This window comes from Trichosurus vulpecula, chromosome 6 (assembly GCF_011100635.1).
Source record: "Trichosurus vulpecula isolate mTriVul1 chromosome 6, mTriVul1.pri, whole genome shotgun sequence".
In the NCBI taxonomy this organism is placed as follows: domain Eukaryota; kingdom Metazoa; phylum Chordata; class Mammalia; order Diprotodontia; family Phalangeridae; genus Trichosurus; species Trichosurus vulpecula.
In genome coordinates this window covers 161,706,427-161,730,262 of record NC_050578.1, presented here as the reverse complement: position 1 = coordinate 161,730,262, position 23,836 = coordinate 161,706,427, and the positions used below count along the sequence as shown (strand labels likewise).

Below are 23,836 nucleotides of genomic sequence, written 5' to 3'. Positions count from 1 at the left end.
TGGCTACTTCTGCAGAATTACACTTCTGGACCAAAACATAATACAACACAACAAAACAAAAAAATGTTTAAATGGGTATCTTGATGAATCGGTAACATACATACAAAAAAATTACAACAAAACTATGCTTTGGCTAGGGGAATGAAGATTGCAAACTGAGCCCACTACTTTGGCATTTATCATAGAGTCTGAAAAGTCATAATTAGTTGGTAGCAAGATACCCAGAAATATAGACTCAGATCATATTTCTTTCTCAACATTTAGAGGCATCACTATACTATACTTTCTTAAGGAAACAATCTTTACAAAGCTGACATTTTTCATCATGCCTTTTCAACATGCATAGTACTTTGGAATATTACCCATATAGATGCAAGTTACCCATATAAATGTTACCCATATAAATTTGCATTTCATGCAAATATATGAAACCAAAGTGCAAAGACATGTCACATCATAATAATCCTATTTATTTACTAAGGAAGTTTCTGTACTCAACATAAGAAGTTTGCAGTCAAAGACAGTAGAGCCCATGTGAACCACCAAGCACTCAGTATTTTATATCTCTGGATGTGACCTTCATAATTTCATAATTTGTCTTAATATAGCTAAATTGCCACATTGTAGAATTTGTGTTTCAAAAGAAGCTTGTCCAGCTAGTTCTGAGTAACTGTGACATCATATTCAAAGTACAATCCTTGCTGGCTCAATTAGACTGCCTGCTGAAGCATGATAAAGCCCTATATCTGCAAAAAAAATAAATTTGGCAGTAGACTCCTACATTGCATGGTCTGATGTTTGTATTTATTTATGTTATTAAAATCCTGTGGGAAAATACACCACTATCCATCTTCCTCATGCAGAAAATTAAGATGTTTTCAATCATAAAATGCTTTCACTGAGCTATTAGAAGGGTAACATATGCATTCCTTTGGGGAGTGTTCATATCACATTTTTACATGACTAAGTTGACTTCTAAATCCACAACCACAGCTCTTGCTATGTTTTTTTTTTCCTGCGTGAAAAATTCCCAGGATTGCTACATGATTTGCATTATTACAATTGTTTGAAAATTATTACCAATATCAAATTTATTTATTCCTCATTCAAAAATGGCTTCATCTCCCAAATTGATTTAATTGCCAAAGAAAAGTTACCAATTTAAATCCACCATGAAGGAAGTGGGAACACTGCATTCAAAGCAATTAGTCAATCTATAAAAACTTACAAGTTTAATACAGAACTGAGTGGCTTTAAGCAGTAAGTATTATAAATAAGAGCATAAGGGGCCTTGAAAATGTATACTTTCATGCATTACTTTTTTACTAGAACACCAATCTTATTTGACACTTCTTTAAATTTTCATGTGGCAAAGTTTTAAATGTTTTATGCAGGGGAATGGTGTTATAGTATCACTGACCAGGGAGTGAATTTATTTTTAATGCTATATGTAGGAACAGGGTCAGTCATTAGGAAAAAGAGTACAAAGTAGGCAAATTTTGTCTTCATTTCCCCAACCCCATTGTCTATATACCCACCTTCATGCCTCTAGGCACACAATTTTTTCTCCTTTAGTTGTCATCCAATCACAGAGAAACACAGAAGTCAAGGCTTCCCAAGTTGAAAGGGACCTCACAATTCATCTACTCCAACCCATACTTGAACAAAAATCCCTCCACAAGATATCTAACAAGAAGTTGTCCAGCTTTTTGCTAAAGACTTCTTGTGATGAGGGAATCCAATCACTCATGAGGGATACTGTTCTACTTTGACATTGCTCTCCTTATTTAAACGTTCATCTGCTTTTTAAATCAAGTGCAAATTTGCCTCTTTGAAACTGGTACTCACTGCCCCTTATCTCCCAGCTAGGATAATGCTAAGCAATATAATTGCTTTTTTATAAGCCATATTTCAAAACATGGAAGATAGCTACCATGGATTCCTCTGAGTCTTCTCTTCTCCAGGATGACCATTCCTAGTTCTTTCATCCTATTCTCATGGTACATGATCTTGAAGACCCTAAACCATCCTGGTTTTCTTCCCCTGGGCACTCTTTAACCTTGCAAATCATTTCCTGAAGATACGGGTCCTAGAACTGGCCACAATATTCTAGATAATGTTTGTCCAGGACCAAGTATACAGTGGGACCATTGGCTTCCTAACATTGGACACTACGCTGTTACTTAATTGTAACTACTTTTATATTTGCTTTTTTGGCCACCCTATCACATGGTTAAATCATAATGAGCTTCCAGTCTGCTAGTACCCACAGAGCTTTTTTTTTTTAGATGAACTACTACTACAGCCTGGCATATAGCAAACACTTAAGAGTGCTTTATCCTTCTATCTGTCTGTCTATCATCTATCTGCCTACTTATTTGCCTATCACTCAATCGATCTATTCATCTCATTAGAGGCAGCTAGGTGACACAGTGGATAGAGCACTGGGGCCACATTCAGGGAAATCGGAGTTCAAATCTGGTCTCAGAAGTCCACTAGCTGTCAAAGCCTCCAGAAGTCCCTAAACCTCTCAGTACGTTTTAGATGACGTATTTATAGATATTAGATATTTGCAAAGCCCACAGTAGAAATGCTAGAAATGTTAAATAATAATGATAATAATAATAATAATAAGAGAATCTAAGGTGTTAATTGTTTTCCTTCTCTCTTCCCCCAACATATCGACATTTTGATAGAACACTGGAGAGAAACAAAAGATCTTTAAGCTCCAAAACAGAGAGTGAAGTATAAAAATCCTTTAAAGTGCTAAGTGCTGGGGATATAAAGAAAGGCAAAAGCAGTATTGCCCACAAAGAGTTCACAACGAAAATAATCTTGTACAAACAAGATCACATGTATATGTATGTATGTGTGTGTGTGTGTGTGTATATATATATGTATGTATATATGTATGTATGTATACAGAGAGACAGGAGAGAGGGGGAGAGAGGGGGGAGAAGGAGAGAGGGAGAGAAAGAAAGAGAGAGAGAGAGAGAGAGAGAGAGAGAGAGAGAGAGAGAGAGAGAAAGAGAGAGAGAGAGAGAGAGAGAGAGAGAGAGAGAGAGAGAGAGAGAGAGAGAACAAATTGGAGATAAACTCGAAGGTATGCCAATGATATCAAGGGGAATCCATAAAGACTTCTGGTAGAAAGGAGGATTATAACTCAGACTTGGCAGAAGCCAAGGAAGCCAGGAGTTAGAGATAAGGAGAGAAAAGCAGTATAGCTGATGAAAAAAAAAAACATGGAGTTGAGAGATGGCATGTGAGAAACAGTCAGGAGACTGGAGTCACTGCATCTTAAAGTATGTGGGGGTGGAGAGGTAGGGACTAAGGTATAAGAAGATTGCAAATGTAGAAAGGGACCAAGTTATGAAGGGCTTTAAAAGTCAAACAGAGGAATTTATATTTGATCCTAAACATAATAAGGAACTACTAGAGTTTGTCGAATAGGGGAATGTTATAGTCAGACCTTCAATAAGGCAAGATTATTTTAATACATGACTGAGAATAGACTGGAATAGGGAGAGACTTGAGATAGGAAGGCCAACCAGAATGCTTTTGCAATAACAAAAGCAATACAGCTGAGGTGATAAGGGACTGCACAAAGGTGTGCCAGTACCAGAAGAGATAAGAGACTATATAGGAGAGATACTGAGAAAGTAGAATCCATAGCAGTTGGGAATAGATTGAATAGGGGGAGAGGGATGAGAGAGAGTCAGGCATTGAACCTCCAAGGAACAAAGCTCAAATTGTGGCATTTTAGACAAAGATGTTTGGAGGTATATATCCTGCCCAGGGACCCTCTAAACACCATTACATAGATAGGAGTACCTGACTTGTGAGGGCTGCCCTGCATACTATAACACTAAATGACAAAAATATTAAGAGAAAACTTCTGTATCATTTAAGGAAATAAGTAATCAAAGGAAAAATATTTTTTGTTTTTGTTTTTTACTTTCTGGATAACCATAAAGCAACAACATATTTACCAAATTACTTCACATTAATTAAATAAAATGGTTTATTTTCTGTTTTTATCAAAGAGAACTAGTTAATATCTCCTTAGTGATAAACTTTCATACTAATGAACGTTATCATATAAAAAATAAAATAGATTAGATGGTCAACTATCATTTCCACAGAAGATTATATTAAATCGCATCACACACAATTGGACCAAAAGTGGGGCAACTAAATGGTACAGTGCATAGAAGTCAAAAAGACCTGGGTTCAACCTCAGACACTTGCTCTGTGACCCTGGTCAAATCACCTAAGCTGTTTGTTTTCCTCAGTTATCTTATCTGTAAAATGATTTGGAGACCAATATGGCCTATTCCAGTGTCTTTGCCAAGGAAACCCTAAATGGGGTCATGAAGAGTCAGATGTGACTGAACAACAACAAACCAAAGATATGACTTCTATACCACTTACCCATCACCTCCTCACTCATGCTGCTTCAACCTCACCGTCATCCTTATCTCCTTCCTGTTGACCTCATTTTTTTCCAAGAATCAGCCCTCCATGACACTTCTGCCCATTTCCATACTATATCCCAGAGTGTAGATCCTTTCCCCCCTTTTCAAGACCCTCTTTATATGAGGTCTTTCACATTAGCATGTAAGCTCCTTGAAGGCAGGCTAGCTTGTATTTGTATCCTTAAAGCTTAACATCTGCCTAACACAGAGTAAGCACTTAATAATATCTGTCTGTCTATCCATCTATCTATTCATGCAAACACCTATCCATCTATCCACACCTCTATCTCTCTGTCCATCCATCTACCTACATATCTATGCAAACATCTATCCATCTATCCACCCATCTATCCATCTATCCACCTATCTATCTATCCACCTACCTATCTGTCTATCGCTCTATCTATCCATGAAAATATCTATCCATCTATCAACCCATCTATCTATCTATCTATCTATCTATCTATCCACCTACCTATCTGTCTGTCTATCGCTCTATCTATCCATCTATCCATCCATCTATCTATCTATCTATCTATCTATCTATCTATCTATCTATCTATTTATCTTATATCTTCCTCTGTTTTTAAGAATGAACCTCCATTCTCTGTTATATCATCCTGTTTGCAATACTGGAATCTTTTGTCCAGGACTAAGATTATCTACTTTTTTGTAAGCCTTGAAGAGCCATATTAAATGCAAATGCCGCTCTCCTACCCTCTTTCCCCTTCTCCTCTTGGCCCCCCCCCACCCCCGCCTCTAGCCCTCTTCTCCCGGGAACTAGACCTCTCGCGAGATAGCTGAGTTTTCCTCAAGTCTCCAGAAAGCCTTAGCTCTTTCTCTTCCCTTGAGCCATCCTGGATAATCAATTTAAACGGTGAGGTACTCTCTTTATCCAGAGAATCCCAGAAAATCTTGCAAGTCAAGGGGTTCAAATCTCTGGGGCCACTTTAAGAATACCCGTGAAACAGCCCAAGCTATCTGAAAAGCTACCAAGTATTTGAAAGATGTGACACTGAAGAAACAGTGTGTTCCCTTCCGTCGATATAATGGTGGAGTCTGGCTGCATATGTTTAACAATGCAGAGAGTAATGCAGAACTGAAGTGTATGGCTGTGGATTCCCTTGTCATTGAGCATATATCCAGGTTAACAAGGCTCCCAACATGCCATGGCGTACTTACAGGGCTCATGGTCCAATCAACGCATACATGAGTTCTTACCATATCGAGATGGTACGTAGTGAAAAGGAACAAATTGTTCCTAAACCAGAAGAGGAGCTTACTCAAAAGAAAAAGATATCCCTGAAGAAAAGAAAGCTTATGGCACTGGAGTAAATATGACATTAGAGTGCAAATAAAAGTGAAATGAAAACAACAACAAATAAATAAATGCCAGTGCACTGAAAATTCTACCACTACAAATCCAAGTTTATGTTGTTCTGCCTCCCCTGGAAGGGCTGATTTCAGATGACTTCCATAACCCATATTTTCAGGCTGATCGAATTATACCATCACCTGGTATTATTGACCCATACTTTGAACCAGATTGAAGTCACACAAGAAAAGAGCATCTGTGTGAGGAATGAAAGTTATTTACAAGCCTGAACATGAGTTATCTGCCCAGAAAGGATTCCTTCTGTAGGAAAGATATCTACTATTTCACAAGAATATTGGTATATGTAACATGTTGCACATATTATGCATATTGGCCATCCAAAGATATGCTGCCCCAAATTATGCCTATCCTATTACAAAATATTTGTTGGGAAACATTAAGGCTGGGAACAAATTTTACATACATCATCTCATTTGATTCTCCCTCCAACAATCCTGTCTTTCAAAAGCTATAGCTATGGTTGTTACTATTTGATAAAGAAACTGAGGCTGAGAGAGGGTAAGTGATTTGCCCAGGATTACCCAGTTAGTATCTGAGACAAGACTCAGATAATTATATCCCACTGTTTCTGTAATTAGCTAAATTGTCTTTTTCCTTGAGAAATAGTTAAGCCAATTATTTTAGAATCTCTTGAGTAGACATATCAACTTTTATAATCTTTGGTAAACCTCCTAATGGCAATTAGACAATAACATAGAAAGGCAGAAAGAAGCCTCCAGCTTCAAAATAGCTTCAGGTATTTGAGAATTTGGTTAATCACTGACTCTAATGTTGGGTCTCAGCAAACTTTCATATTACTGAAATTAAATTCTTATTTTATCAAAACCCAATGGTTACATGATCTTCTGTGCTTTTTGGTTCCTTACTTTAGGGGGCATTTAAAAATATCTGTAAAATGTTGAGGCCATTTCTATGCTGCACTTTAATTTTACTGTTTATCTTTAATTACCTTTTAATTAATTAGATTTTTTCAAAATTATCTTTGATCAATGATAGGTGTAGAATTTGAAGAACAAGTAGAAATTCGCCTGGAGGGAAAGAAATTCAAATAGGCTGAATTTTTCATCTGGCAGGTAAGTTTGGAAGCTTCCTGAAAGTCACATGTAAGGCAATGTAATATAGTGGATAGGATGCTGAGCTTGGAATTGAGGGACTTAGGTTCAAATTCTCTCCCAGACACATATTATCCCTGTGACAGCCACTTAATCTCTCTCAGCCGCAGTTTCCTCTTCTTTCAAATGGGAATAGTAATATCTATATTACTTCACGGGGTTATGAGTGTTTTGCAAAGCTTAAAACACAAAGGTGATCTATATTTACTCCTCCCAACATCCTATTAGGATTATAAATCTTTTTTTTCTTTAAAAAATCAACTGTCTTTTTAGTATTAAAGAAACATATTATTCATTGGCTAATGCATGTAACAGGTTTAAAAGTATACAGTAGTCTATAAATCTAGTATGTTATTACAATTACTGAGAAACAAAAGCTTAAAGCAGAAGATGTACTATTTAAATTGAAGAAAGTTTAGTGGAGTAGATTATGAACTAAAATTGAATAATAAAGATCAGCTTCTGTTAATTAATATTAATAAAGATATTATTGGAAAATTAAAAGAGATGAATGAAAGTATATGCTTTAGACACATTATTTTCCTAATAGGAAGAACAAGACCTTTCCATGGTATATATTTTAAAATAGTTTCCCATATACTCGCTCAACATATTCTCAGAAGAAACCTATGAAATAGGTGAAGGGCATCATAGGGTGATGAGCTAGAGACAGAATTTACTTTAGATTTCATTTATCCCAGCCAATCTACTTTACAGATGAGAAAACAGAACTACCAAGAGGTTATATAACTTTTGCCACAGTCACACCATCATTTAGTGTCAGAGCCAGGCCTAAGACCCAGGCTTGTTGCCTCTTAGGCAAGGATTCTTTCCACTAGATCCTACTGTCTCTCCCCCAACTGCATGTAACCTGACTAGACAGCTACAAAATCTCATTTGATCTGCAATGGTGTTAACCGAATCTAAAAAGCATTTCAAAAACCTCAGGATTGACAATTCAATATTTCAGTTGCATTCTCCCCCCTACACACACACACACACACACACACACACACACACGTAGTTTTCACTCCCTTAGTTCTCATCATAACAATGCTGCAGAAATTCAAGAACTAGCTTAAATAATATAAAGGAAAAAGGATATGCCAGCCTTACCTTTTTCAGCTAATTAAAATCACAAATAAAAACATTCATAATTGCCTCCCTACCATATTCAGATCAAAGGTGAGATATAAAGTTTAGTTGAGATCTATCCCCTTGCCCTCAAAGATCTTATAGGAAGGAGAGTACACCACAGAGGGCTCTACTGCAGTTGTTTATAAGCATATTAAGTAGTTTGAAATATATACAAGAAATACATAGAATAGATGGAAGGTAAACGGATAAGACAAAGCACAAATCAACTGTAAAGAGTTTGTGGGGGAGTCAAGAAAGGTGGAGTGAAAGAAGCCAGGGAAGCTAAGAGACATAAGTGAGTAGGGAGGGAATTTTAGGCTGGGGAGACAGTTAATACCAAGACATAGACATGGGAGATGAGATGCTCAAGGACTAGCATCTAGGCCAGTGTATATAGATTATAGAGTGTATGGAGGGGAGTAAAGTATAAAAAGACTGGAAAACCCAGATGATGTCAGGTTACAGAGAACTTTTTTATTCGATCATGGAGGCAATAAGGCAACACTGAGTTTTTGGTTGGGGTTAGAAGGTGACAGTCAGAACTAAACTTCAGAAAAATCACTTTGGCAGCTGAGTGGAGGATTATAGTGGAGAGTACTCAAAGCAGGGAGACCAATTAGAAGGCTATTTCAGTAGTCCAAGTAGGAGGTTATGAGTGCCTAAACTAGATGGTGACTTATAGGAGGGTAGAGGACATATACAAGAGATGCTGTGGATGTAGAAACAAGTGGGCCAGGGAAAAGAGTTGATTATTACTTTGTAAGAAATAGGGAGCCAATCAAGGAAAGATATATCGTTGAGTGGACCCTGAACCAGTCTTATGAACATGCAGAGTATATAATCATTTACAGAGTGTAATAGATGACTACTATTATCATAATAGTAGGACTACTATTAATGAAAATAGTGTGTAATAATAAGAACATTTGCATGGTTTGCAAAATGCTTTACGAAGGTTTGAGGGAAGCTGGGGCCATCTCTCTACCTCAGTGACACCTTAATATGAAATGGACTCAAATGACACACAGCCCCCTATTAAACCTTACTTCCTTTCATTTAATGATAGCCTCTTTCAGTGGTCCCCTCATTTTCATTTTTAAGGAAAATTTCACCTTGATGAATATCACATTGTCACCATCACACTAGTATGTAAATATATTGAAACAATTTAATAAAAAGCAGGAGGTACCCAGTCCAAGACAGGGACAGGGGAAGAAGAATGAGAAGCAAGTATAAAAGAGTATTAGATTAGAAATAGAAGGAAATATAGAGGTCATCAGTTCCTCCTCCTTCATTATAATAGATTAAAGAAAATGAAGCCCAGATAATTTAAATGATTACAGACACAAAAAATAGGGATACTGAAGACTAACTTTGTCTCCTTTCAAAATTTTGCTTGGGAGCAATCTGGAATGTAATAGCCATAAAATATAATTGAAAATAGTATCGTTACTCTGGATCACTAAGATGCCAATTACTTGGTCTTATCTTTCATTTTAGGCATACACACACACACACACACACACACACACACACACACACATCCCAGTTAGTGGGGATTTCCTCTCCCTTCCATGTTAGAGCTATATTACCAGCATTCAGCATTCTTCTGTCTCTAGTAGCTTGAATGACAGCTGATTGTATATTATACATTTTCTTTGCTCTTGAATATTTAGCAAATTGTTTTTGTTTCTGAAAAAAATACATGCATGAACAAAACAACACACACACACATATCACTTTTTTGTGGAAAGAGACTCTTGTTTGGAAGAAGCCCTGACATCATGTTCTACATTCCTTACTTGCTACCTTTGTAATCTTTAGCAAGTCTCCTAACTTCTTTGGGCCTCCATGATGTCACCAGGAAGATGGTTAAGTTGGACAAAATTGTTCTGAGAAGTCTGGATTCCATCAAAGGGCTGCACTTGAGAACCTAGAAGGCTGCATGTGGCCTCAAGGCCACAGGTTCCCCACCTCTGCTCTAAATAATCACTCAGGCTCCTTCTAGCTATGAATGCTTACTTAAGGAATACAGACTGAAACATAATATTTTTCACTTTCTTTCTTTCCTTTTTTTTCATTTTTTGTTTGTCTTTGTGTACTAAATGACTAACATGGAGATGTTTTACATGACTGCACATATATAACTATATCAGATTGCTTACCATCCAAAGAGAGGTCAGGAAAGACAGTGACAAAGGGATAGAATTTGAAACTCAAAACTTAAAAAAATGTTAAAATTGTTTAACATGTAATTGGGGAAAAATAAAATATATTTTTAAAAAAGGATGTTCACCCAAAATAGTACAGCAATGTTCCACTTTTCTTATATAATTGAAGGATTGAAAACATCTGTAAAAAGAACTTTACTTAGTTGTTTTCCTTGCAAATTAATTATAACACCCCAAGGCAAGACATCATTTAATTAACAGTATATTACTTTAGGATCTTCTTTCAAGAATGCTTTCACTGAAAGCTATTTCTCACTTGATATTAATTTAGGACTTACCATATTGATTGGATCAACAGGTCCAATGCTGTTAACATAAACATCAGTTTCAATTATTGTGGGTCTCACTGAAAAATAATAGCACCAAAAATAGTCACAGATATGAACAGCTGTGTAGAGCATAAAGACAAAATTCAAAATAATGACATAATATTTAATTACACAATTATATAATTAAAATTAGGTATGTAGACCATGGAAATAAGCTGTAGTTCAGGAATCATATGTCAACTTTCAACTTACTGTCAGTTCAACAGTATAAAATTACAAACTTACACAACTTGGTAAGGGAAAGGAAAGGAAAGAATGGAAGAAATGGAAGGAAGCAAGGAGAAAAGTGAAAGATTGGAAGGGAGAAAATTTGAGAGAGAAGGAAAGAGCAAAATTAAAAATCAAAATTAAAATATTTTAAGCAATGCAATTATTGGATGGATCACATTCATATAGCAATACAGTTGAAAGAGACCTTTGAGATGACTTAATCTAATACCTACTTAATGTAGAAACCCTTATTACAATCTTCCTGACCAGATAGTCTAGGCTCTGCTTGAATGCTACCAGTGACAGGGATTTCTTTGCTTCTGGTCAGCCCATCTTAATGCTAGACCACCATTAGAAATTTCTGTCTTCCGTGCAGCTGAAATCTTTAACTAACTTGTCCAAGTTCTGGCCCCATGAGAAAGTATTTTTTTCTGCATTAAAGCCTTATAATAATTTAATAGTGTTGATATTCTATTAAGCTTTTCAATTTTCAGACTAAAACATTTTTGTTTTCTTCAATTGTTCATTATTTTGAAATAAAAAATAATCTGTGAAATAATATTATAATAAATAATTTTCTCCATGGATTACAGCATACACAGAGCATTTGGTCTCAATGTTGCAATCCTAGGTGTTTTTATTGAGGAAGTAAAAATGACACAAAAGAAGACAAGATGGAAATCTCAAATGTACTTGACAGCTGACCTACAGAGAACAGATGTGGACTAGAGGTAACAACATTGTAATGAAATTGAGGAATCATTTTCCCCTAAAGGCAGCTTAAAAAGGGAAAGATACTTGAGACCTGGGAAAGGAAACAAACAACTTCAAAAACCTCATAATTTATTGTTACTAGAAAAAAAGTGACTGGCAATACTCACACTTATTGACCAATATGCTTACTTTCCCAACACTGTTTTTTTTTTTTTAAATGAGAATTATCTACAGTTTCAGAAGGAGAAGGGCAGAGGCAGAGTGTAGGGACAAGAGTTAGGAAGAGTTCATTTCAAACCCTACATTGGAAAATCATTCGCTATATGACCTTGCACAAAGAACTTCCATTTGCTTCAGACAACTCCCAATTTCATTTCTTCCAAACCAAATGAGTTATGATCTTTGTGCAAGGAATTAGGATCCAAGAAGCTCTCCACAATCTAAAAACTATATATATATATATATATATATATATATATATATATATATATATATATATGTATATGTATATATATATATGTATATGTATATATATATATGTTGAAGACATCGTTGATTAAAATACTGGATGGAATGCTTTTTCAGATTATTGTTATAACAGACATCATCTTTACAATCATACATTTGACTAAAAGGCATAAAAACTAATAGCCATGGGTTGAGCCATGATGGCGGAGAAGAAGGGACTTGCTTAAGCTTTCCCCCAAAACCCCACAAATACCAGTGAAAATACCTCTAAACAAATTCTGGAACTACAGAATCTACAAAATGATAGAGCAAAACAAGTCTCCAGTACAAGAAAACCTGGAAGATGCACAGGAAGGGTCTATTGTACAGGGCTGAGAGTGGAGTGCAGTCCAATGTAGCCCAAGTCAGAACAGATGGGGCTGGAGCTGGCCTCAGAACACTCAAACCCTGGCAGCTTTGGTGGTTTTCAGGCTTCTCAACCCACAAACACCAAAGACAAGTTAGCAAGTCAGTGGGAAAACTCCGTAGGGCCTGGGTGAGAGAAAAGCACATTCCAGCCCCAACCCTGGGGCAACAGTGGTGGTGGCTGCTTCCAGAGCTCCAAGGCCACAGACAATGGGGGGATCAAGGGGCTGACGAGAGCAGGATTGCAAGGATCTCTTTGCTGGCACTGAGGCAAGATTTTCTTGCTTTGTACTGTTTGGATATGGGTCACAGTCCTGGGTAGCGATCCTGGGGTGATGAGGAGCACTGTGTGGCAGGGCTTGTGGTGGCTGCAGAGAAGGAGTCCTCCTCACACTTTCAAGGCAGAAAAGAGTGGTTGGGGTCACTCACAGACCACAGCACAGGCCAGGAGAAGGATTGCACCTCTCCTTCAATCATACCACCTCAGAGGAACTGAAAATTTTAGGTGCCTAGAAATATCTTTTAAAATAGCTGCTCAAAACCCCTGACGCTTGAGACAGAACACTCTTCACTGTGGACACAGAGTCATAACTTGACAAAGAGCTCAGAAGTCAAGTAATTGACTGGAAAAATGAGCAGACAGCATAAAAAACTCAGACTATAGGATCTTTACTTTGGTGACAAAGAAGATCAAAACATACAACCAGAAAAAGAAAGTAAAGTCAAAGATCCTACATCAAAAGCCTCAAAGAAAAATAAGAATTGGTCATAGGCCATGGAAGAGCTCAAAAAAGATTTTGAAAATCAACTAAGAGAGGTAGAGGAAAAATTGAGAAAAGAAATGAGAGTGATGCAAGAAAATCATGAAAAATGAGTCAACAACTTTCTAAAGGAGACCCAAAAAATAGAGAAGTAAATAGCACCTTAAAAAATGGACTAACCCAAATGGCAAAAGAGCTCCAAAAAGCCAATGAGGAGAAGAACACCTTAAAAAGCAGAATTGGCCAAATGGAAAAGGAGGTCCAAAAACTCACTGAAGAAAATAGTTCCTTAAAAATTAGACTGGAGCAAATGGAAGCTAATGACTTTATGAGAAATCAAGAAATTATAAAACAGAACCAAAAGAATGAAAAAAATAGAAGACAGTGTGAAGTATCTCATTGGAAAAACCATTCACTTGGAAAATACTCACTTGGACTACATGAAAGCCATTATCAAAAAAAGAGTCTAGACATCATCTTTCAAGAAATTATCAAGGAAAACTGCTGTGATATTCTATAACCAGAGGGCAAAATGGAAATTGAAAGAATCCACCAATTGACTCTTGAAAAAGATCCCAAAAGGAAAACTCCTAGGAATATTGTAACCAAATTCCAGTGTTTCCAGGTCAAGAAGAAAATACTGTAAGCAGCCACAAAGAAACAATTAGATTATTGTGGAAACACAATCAGGATAACACAGGATCAAGCAGCTTCTTCTTTAAGGGATCAAAGGGCTTGGAATATGATATTCCAGAGGTCAAAGGAGCTAGGATTAAAACCAAGAATTACCTACACAGCAAAATTGAGTATAATACTTCAGGGGAAATATGGATATTCAATGAAATAGAGGACTTTCAAACATTCTTGGTGAAAAGACCAGGGCTCAATAGAAAATTTGACTTTCAAATATAAAAATCAAGAGAAGCATGAAAAGGTAAACAGGAAAGGAAATCATAAGTGAGTTATTAAAGTTGAACTGTTTACATTCCTACACGGAAAGATGATATTTGTAGCTCATGAGACCTTTTTCTGTATTACGTAAGTCAAAGGGAATATGTACATATGTGAATATACATATACATACACACACACACATATATATATACATGCACACATGTATGTATGTATATATATATGTATATACACATATATATGTAGGCAGAGGGCACAGGGTGAGTTGAATATGAAGGGATGATATCTAAAAAATAAAATTAAGGGGTGAGAGAGGAATATATTGGGACAAGGAGAAAGAGCAAGATAGAATGGGTGCATTATCTCACATAAAAGAGGCAAGAAAAAGGTATTATAATGGAAGAGAAGGAGGGTGAAAGGGAATGAGTGAACCTTACTCTCATCAGATTTGGCTCTGGGAGAGAATAACATACACTCTCAATTGGGTATATTACCCTACAGGAAAGTAGGGGGGAAGGGGACAGGAGGGAGAAAGATGATAGAAGGGACAGCACATTGGGGAAGGGAATAGTCAGAAGCAAACACTTTTCAAAAGGGACAGGGTCAAAGGGGAACACAGAATAAATGGGGGGGGGGCAGGATAGGATGGAAGGAAATAAAGTTAGTCTTTTACAACATGACTATAATGGAAGTGTTTCACACAATGACACATGTATAACCTATATTGGATTGGTTGCCCTCCCAATGAGGGTTGGTGGGGAAGGAAGAAGGGAGAGAATTTGGAACTCAATGTTTTAAAAACAAATGTTAAAAATTGTTTTTACATGCAACTGAAAAATAAGATAGACAGCAATGGGATATAGAAATTTATCTTGCCCTACAAGAAGGTAAGGAGGAAGGGGAAAGGGGGAGGGCGGGTGTGAAAGAAAGGAGGGAAGACTAAGGTAAGGGATAATCAGAATGCATGCTATCTTGGGGTGCAGGGAAGGGGAGAAACAGGGAGAAAATTTGGAACTCAAAATCTTGTGGAAATGTATGTCAAAAACTAAAAACAAATAAACTTAAATGTTAAAAAAAAGAAACGAATAGCCATGAAAATATAAGACTGTGATTTTTGATTTGGGGCTATAAAAAAGTATTTGATTCACTGAGTTGACTTAAAGCGACCTCCTCATTATTTCCTATGCATCTATCAAAATGATTACAAATTGCTTGAAAAAATATGAGACAACTTTATTGGATGACTGATTATAAATACCAAGTAAGATATAAAAGAGGGCAATATTGACTCTCAAACAGAGCTTGATAGCATCATGGAGAATGTATAGTTCTGTGTCTGTATGGAAGAGGGGTTTCCTATTCATAATGGCAAGGTCCTTCATATGCTATTGTTGGTGGATAATATTGCAATGATTTTAATAAGCAAAATAATTTTGCAGAGTCTCGTAATTGATATCCACATTATTAAAAAATTTGGCTCAATTATCCTCACAGGGAAAAAAAATTCTAAAGAAAAGTAGAGGAAACATATCTATTGTCCAGACTTTGAATTATCTTGGGAAGGGCCCTAAACTGTTATGCTATGTTGGGCCCGAATAGAAAAGAAAAAGGAAGGCGTATTCTGAATTATCTTCGGGGTAAAATGCTTTTAATGACCCCAACCTTCACAGTGAAACAAAGGTTATATGTCACTAACTAGCAGTTAAGTGGTTAATCTCTCTTTTCTATCAGTGGCTTTGCTTGGTTTCAACTCCATCATGCCTTCCCCAGTATAAGTTTATCTTCTCAAATCTCATCATCATGAAGATTGACTTTGCTTTTCATATCCAATACTTTCTCAATGCCCTCATTTGCTCCTCCCCTCAGAGTAGAGTAGAGGAGAGTAGAAAAATAAATTCTTCCCAAAGCTTTCCTTTACTGAGGGTTCAGTACTTTCCAGGTAATTCTCCATTTGCCATCAGTAGGTATGCTTGCTTTTGACTCCATAAATATCATGCCCAATGCTCTGGTATGCCCTCCTACACTTTTTCAGAATTTTTTTGTGTATTTTCTTCCCCCATCAATTTATAAGAACTTTGAGGGCATATATTGTCTTTCTTTTTCTGATTTGTAGCTCCGACACTTAGGCACATAGTTGGTGCTTACTAAATATTTATTGAATTGAATTCAATTATCCAAAGGGCAGTGGAGATACTTGTGGTAGATGTAAGTAAGCTATAACATAGTGCCAATCAAGATTTGCAGGAGAAAAGTCACAAAAAGTATATCATTAGATATCTAAAATTGCCAGAAAAGCTGAACTAGTCATTTGCCAAGAATGAGGGATAACTAATGGAAATCCAGAGTTTTTCATTTTTATACATGTAATTTTAATAAACCTAGATGAAAGTTCTTGGTTTTTATGATGGACTCCCTTAGCTATGCTGAATTTGTGGACGCCTATGGACAAAGGTTATGCGGTGAGGTCATGTATGAGTTGTGATATGCACCCCTGAAAAGAGTACCCACATAGATGGCATACAAAACTGCTGAAACATTAAAAAATAGTGCTTCCCTCTCCAAATGAGACATTATAATGAAGAGGGACCAAATTGTTAGATTATATGTTTCATAAGAATGAGTCCTCAACTTTACCTTGGCCATTTCCCACCCTGCCTCCACAATGGCTGTTGCTTCTATTTTTCCATTCTCCATTTGTGATCAGAAACCAGGCCTGGGAGGAGCTCATCCACTTGGATATATATTTTATAAGACCTTGAATCTTTATCTTCACTTCAGATATCTTCTGCACTCCACCAATGCATGACTACCCCTTTCCTATTCCTACCTCTAGTTATGAAAAGTATAATCCAACCAATACTACCTTTACTTTTGGAATAGATTTATCAATAGACTTCTTTACATTTCTACTGCCATCCTGGTGATTTAGCAGACCAAAAACTCTTCCTTTTTGATTCCTGCCCTACATTTTGTCTTCCTTATTAGCTCACATAAACATCAGATGAAATCATGATCTAGTGAAAGATTTTAACTGTTAAAAATAATTACTGTTTGTGAAGTCTTTTAGATTCAACAATGAACTTGTTGTTCAGGGTGTCTCCTTGATATCAATTAAGTCTATAAAGGGGGAACTTGGGTCATATCTACTCAATGCCAAAAATATTTTGTCAGATTTCAGTGTTTGGTGTCATGAGGGAAAAAGTTTATTGGTTGACCAAATATTTATGTTTTCAACTTGATTTGATTTTATAAACACTGCTATTCCCTGATCTGCATTATTTTTCATTTTTATTCATACTGAAACTCTGTGTATATTATTATGTGGCATTTAGATTTAAAATATTTCTATAAATTTATTGCATTCATTTTATTAAGATTATAAAATTATCAATATATTTCCAATAGTGTCAGCATAATTGTATTATTATCCTTCAGTTATCATTTTAAAAATCTCATTGATTAATTTCTGAAAAAAATAGGATTTCTTCCCCATTAATACTATCTTTTATTAAATAGTATATATATATATATATATATATATATATATATATGTATATATGTGTGAGTATATATAGATATAGACACATATACCTATATCTATATGTATGTGTGTATGTTTACCTAAAAAGATCCAAGTACAAATACATTTAGTTGGTTCACCAAGTAAACATGAAAAGCAATAAATGAAGATAAATCTCCAAGTTAATCCTTTTTTTATTGCAAATTTTTTAAGGGAAATAACCTTCATGTGTACCAATTTTTCAGCTTTAAGGATCTTACAAAGTACCAAATGGCATTTTAGTATTTAACATCAAAAGGCCAAATTTGTTTTCTGTAAAAGTCACCCTTACTAGGTGGCATGAAGCTCTTTGGGAGGCTCAAGAAGGCATTTCTATGAAATTTTCATTTATCACATCTGACCTAGATCCTTCTGTGCAAAAATAGAAAGTATTTTAACTAAATCAATTCTATCTATTATAATAAAAATAAATACATTCAATAGGGACACTACATGCCAAAGCATGACAAACACTTTGGCTCTTTGGAGTTGCTTTGTTGAGGGGAATGCATATGTGTGTATAATAGCTAGCAGTAAGGCACTGCACTTAGTGTTTTATAAATATGATCACTTTGATCCTCACAATGACTCTGGGAGGTAGGTGTTAGTGGAGGAAATTGAGGTAAAGAGAGATTAGTGCATGGCACATAGTAGGTATTCTTAGATTATTGGATCAAAATGAGTGAATTTATTTTCTCAGTATCACACAACTAGTAAGTATTTGAAGTCCGATTAGAATTCAGGTTTCCTGACTCCAGGCCTTAATTTCTATCCATTTTGCCACCTAGCCCTTTAAAATATACAGTCACATACATATGTATGTATATAGGCACATAGATACACACATATGTATACACACAGACAAAATATAACCTGTATATCATATATCTACGTGTATGTTTATATTAATATGTGTTTGTATGTATGCATGTGTGTATATAGAAATGGAACTTTGACACATGACTAAATCACAGAAGACTGAGTTAGATGCAGTCTCATATATGTAACAGAGGCCAGAGACCATCTTCTGGAAGAAGACATGCTTTTCCCTACATTATGGGTGGGAGCAGCCTCTTTCAATTGGCTATCTAGTTGGAACTGGCTACATCTTTAAATCTACACAGGCAATGGGGCGTAGAAATTTATCTTGCCCTACAAGAAAGGAAGGGAAAAGGGGATGAGAGGGGAGGGGGGTGATAGAGGGGAGGGCTGACTGGGGAACAGGGCAACCAGAATATAAGCCATCTTGGAGTGGAGGGGAGGGTAGAAATGGGGAGAAAATTTGTAATTCAAACTGTTGTGAAAATCAATGCTGAAAACCAAATATGTTAAATAAATAAATTTAAATTAAAAAAATTTAAAAAAAATAATAATAAATTGAGACTCTCTCTTTCTAAAAAAAATTGAGACTCTCTTTCTAAAAAAAAAAATCTGTCTGAGAGAGGCACAGTCACTCTCTTTCAGGTGCCATTCGGGGGCAAACTGTATAATTTTAATAAAATGAATGCAATAAATTAATATAAAATATATTAATATATTATTAATATATATATATATATTATATATATTAATATAAATTAATATAAAATATATTAAAACAAAATGTCACATAATAAAGTGTACAAAGAGATTTGTCTGAATATGTAAGTCTTGTTCATCTGAAAGCTGGGAACCATGCAATAATATGAGTGAACTAAGGGAATAGGGTCCCCTTCCCCTTCCCCTTCCCTTTAGACCTTGGGGCTCTGAAAAAGAGAATTTGAGTTTTGCTTTATTTTCTTGTCCACTTTTCTGGAAGTGGAATCGCCAACCTTGGTTCTTGAGCCATGGTGATCTTTGAGTTAGGAATCAGTTCCTCCCTCAGGGTAATGCTCCTGACATATTGGGGAAAATATTTATATGTTTGTTCTCCCTATACCTTTGGAGTAAATATTTGCAAAAGTTAATATGACTGCTAAGTAGTAAATGTAACTGGGGTACTTAGACCACTAAAATTGTGGGAACAAAAGTGGTGGGGAATTGAAGTAATGGCAGAGATGAGAGATATACCCAAATCCCTAAGGATACCCAGAAACCCTGGGGGAGAGGTAAGATGTAATATATGTGATCTTCAGGCAGTAAAGGTCAAGGTAGTCACTGTTATATTTAGATGGTAAGCTCCTTGAGGGCAGAGACTTTCTTCCTTTTTTTTATTAATTCTATACCCAGTGTTTAGCACAGTGCCAAGCAGAGAGTAAGTATTTAATAAATGTTTATGGCATTGAAATGCATCAGGTATATTTGTATATGCCTATATATACATATATACATACACATCTAGAATATATATGTGTATGCATGCATATAGACAGATATATGTACATACATACACATAACATATTGTCTATTTGCTGTACTTTTGAAGAATTTTTCTAAAACTGGGTGTTCTTAAATTTTTAATTTTTTTTATTACTAAATCAAAGCCTTCATTGCTACTAGAAAATATAAACATCTCCCAGAAACAACCATCAAATGTGCTGAATACTCAAGAATTCATATGAGTATTTGCAGGAAATGTAGTGTAAAAAAGAGAGAAAATATCATATTAGGGGAAAAGGATAGGTCCCTTGGAGAACTTATAGTCTAGTTAAAGAGGAATCAAGAAACTTGGATTCTATTATTGGCTTTAAAACTATATGTGTAACCATGCTCAAATAAATTCTGTTCTCTGGTCCTCATTCCCACCCACCCACCTGAATTGTAAAACCAACGAAGGATGAAAAAGCATTTATTAAGTGCTCACTCTGTGCTCAATACTGTGCTAAACAGTAGGTACAGAAACAGAAAAATTGAAATAGATGACAATGCAGGGGGGCATGAGGGAGTAGAGATAGGGCAGATGGTCAAGCATGAAGTTCCTTAAAAGGCAAATAGAAAGGCTGAGGGTCCTCTGTCTTGCTGGAAGGAATGGAAGTGTTGACTCCTGGAACTAAGGAGGAGCTTATATGTCTTGTTAGTTAAGTAAGGACTCCCCTTTTCTGTTAGTTCTTCCCACACTAGGGTCACATTTGTGTGCAGTCCAGGCTGGGAAGGAAGTGATGGGGGAAGAAAACAGTAGGATGCACTCAGGGTATGGTAGTAAGTCTTCTTCCCTCTCCCTGAACTCTCAAATTCACCATGATGGGTTCAGGAATGGTACAGGACTGGGGAAGGGACCCCAATATACAAGGTGATGATTTTCATATTTGTATAGCAGCTTAATAATAATAACTTTCTTCACAACCCTATGAAGTAGGCAGTACTAATATTTTAAAAAATCATTTCACAAATGAGGAAACTGAGACTGTGTTAATCCTTCTTGATATATATTGTTATATGAGACTAGAATACTAGAAAAGATTAAATTCACAAAGAAATTAAAATCTATGAGAGAATTGTAGGTATCAAGATAGATGATGAAAGAAAAATCTTGGGAAAGAGATTCCTCATATTTGTCCACTTACTGATTTTCATATCAATTCTGCCTAAAATATACGATGACAACCTACACATTGGGAAGTATTAAATGGGACAAATCTTTAAAATAAAGTTTCATCTTCTCTAAGGACCATCTCCTTTTACATTATAACACCAATTAGCATAAACTATTAATTATGTCTTTGTGCAAATGGCTTAGTTTTTCTAATCCTCAGTTTTTCCATTTGTCATACTTTGCTAAAAATAAAAATAAATAAGTGATGTGGAATTTGTGGAGGAAAATGCTGGGTCAATTTTAAGGTAACGACTCTTTTGCGCCATTTCACATTTCTCTATAAACATCTCTCAGTTTTCCCAAGAACAACATTTGACTAAATCAAGTTATTTGTACATATTTTAATATGAAATTGATATTTTATTATTTATAATTAATAATATGTTAGTTATTGGAATATAATTGTGATAAATATAATTTCTCTGTAGGTAATAAGATACAACTATTAATTTAAAATTATAAGACATTTTAATCAATAAGAATTATTTGATTTTTGATAGTTGAGCAATATCAAGTACTGTTTACCTCATTTTTAAAAGGAAGATATGTTTGCTATCTATTTTGCAATTATAGATTTTGAGACATTGCAAATTCTAATCCAGTTATACTAGCCCTAAAGTATATATTTTCTGAGTAGTCAGTATGAAGTCCAATTAATCAACTTGATAGTTTCATACACAAATTGTTATATTACTAGCTTGTAATTACATTATTACTAAGAAAAATTAATATAGTAATCTATTTTCTATTATATATAACATTTACGCTTTCACATATATGCATGAGTCTATATGTATATTTTGTGTATGTAGGTATATATTATATGTGTATATAGACATATTTTGCATATATGAATATATATTTACATACAATACATTTTGTTATAATGAAAGTCAAATTATTCCATCCAACCAAAGATTAAATTAAGGTGCATATTTTCAATTTGAACTTAGAAAGCCTATAGTTGTAGATTTTATCCTAATTTTTTTTAGAGCATCATTATAAGGGAATTCTATTGTATGTGTAATTTTGTTTTCTCCAGTCAATAATGAGAAAATATAAAATAGGTCTCTTGTAACTCTGAACATGTGGCATATGATTGTGATGGAATATTATTGTCCTGTAAGAAATGATCTATACTATATATTACTATGTACTTAAATAATATTTCAAATTCTATAGTATGATTTGAATTGAAATTTAATGAGATTTTATTTCTAAATTTTACTCTTCTTTCATATGAACTAGTCATCTCCCTAGATTCCTTGTATAACTTACAATTATGTTTGTACATTTGCATAAAATAGAAATTAATATGTTGGTTTTGGTGATCTGTCTTCTAGTTCATGGATTTCAATCTTTTTTAAAAAAAAAGTTTTGTTTTTGTTTTACTATAATGGAATTCTTCAGCACTATGGTAAAGTCTATGGATCTCTTTTCATAATAATGTTTGCATTGAAACAGTTTTACATTTGTGTGTGTATACATACACATACACAACATATATAACATATATATATAGAATATAATTACAACTGATATATGTGTATGTATGTGTGTATAATCAGTTCTTAGACTGAGAACTCCAGCTTCAGATGAAGGCCTCACTTCTCAAATATAGTGGGAGCTAAAACAAATTTAGAAAAATATGAGTTATTCCCCAAATGATAATTGGTCAAAGGACATGAGCAGCTGGTTTTTGAAAAAAGAAATCAAAGCTATCAAAAGTCATATAAAATGTTCTAAATCACGATTGTTTTAAGAAATGCAAATTAAAACCACTGAGATATTACTTCACACCTATCAAATTGGTTAACATGACAAAATAGATAAATTACAAATGTTGGAAGTGATATATGAAAAAAGGTATGTATATGCATTGTTGATGGAGTGCACTGGTACCACCATTCTGGAGAATAATGCGCAACTATGCCCAAAAGGCTATAAAGCTGTGGATACTCTTTGATGCAGCAATTCTGCCACTGTGTCTGTATTCCAAAGACATCAAGGGAAAAGGAGCAATATATACCAAAAAATTTATAGCAGCTCTTTTGTGGTGGCAAAGAATTGGAAACTGAGGGGATGCCCATCAATTGGGAAATGGCTCAACATGTGGCATATGATTGTGATGGAATATTATTGCCCTTTAAGAAATGAAAAGCAGCGTGCTTTCAGAAAAAAAAAAAAACATGGGAAGATGTATATGAACTGATGCAAAGTGGCGTAAGTAGGACCAAGAGAACATTGTGCACAGTAATAGTAATATTTTAATGATGATCAATTGTGAAAGAGTTAGCTACTCTAATCAATACAATGATCCAAGACAATTCCCAAGGACTCATGATGAAAAATACTAGTTACCCCCAAAGAGAAAACTCATGAACTCTACATACAGATTTAAGAATACTTTCTACTTTTTATTTTTCTTGGGTTTTGTTTTTTTTTTGCAACATGGCTAATATGGGAATGTTTTCCATGACTTCACACATATGATGGGAATCATATTACTAACCCTCTCAGTAGGTGGTAGAGAGGCTGGAATGAGGGACAAATTTGGAACTAAAATTAAAAAAAGGAATATTGAATAAATGATAAATCAAAATTTTTTTACAAAGA

General features: G+C 35.1%; 1 protein-coding gene across 1 annotated transcript in view; it reads right to left on the bottom strand.

Annotated features, from left to right (window-relative positions):
• Nucleotides 1-23,836, bottom strand: part of GABRG1 (gamma-aminobutyric acid type A receptor subunit gamma1) — a 100,787-nt gene that overhangs the window by 36,882 nt on the left and 40,069 nt on the right. Inside the window, exon 4 of the mRNA XM_036765050.1 lies at nucleotides 10,630-10,697. Within this exon, the coding sequence (XP_036620945.1) occupies nucleotides 10,630-10,697 (68 nt within the window). The remainder of the gene's footprint in view (nucleotides 1-10,629; nucleotides 10,698-23,836) is intronic.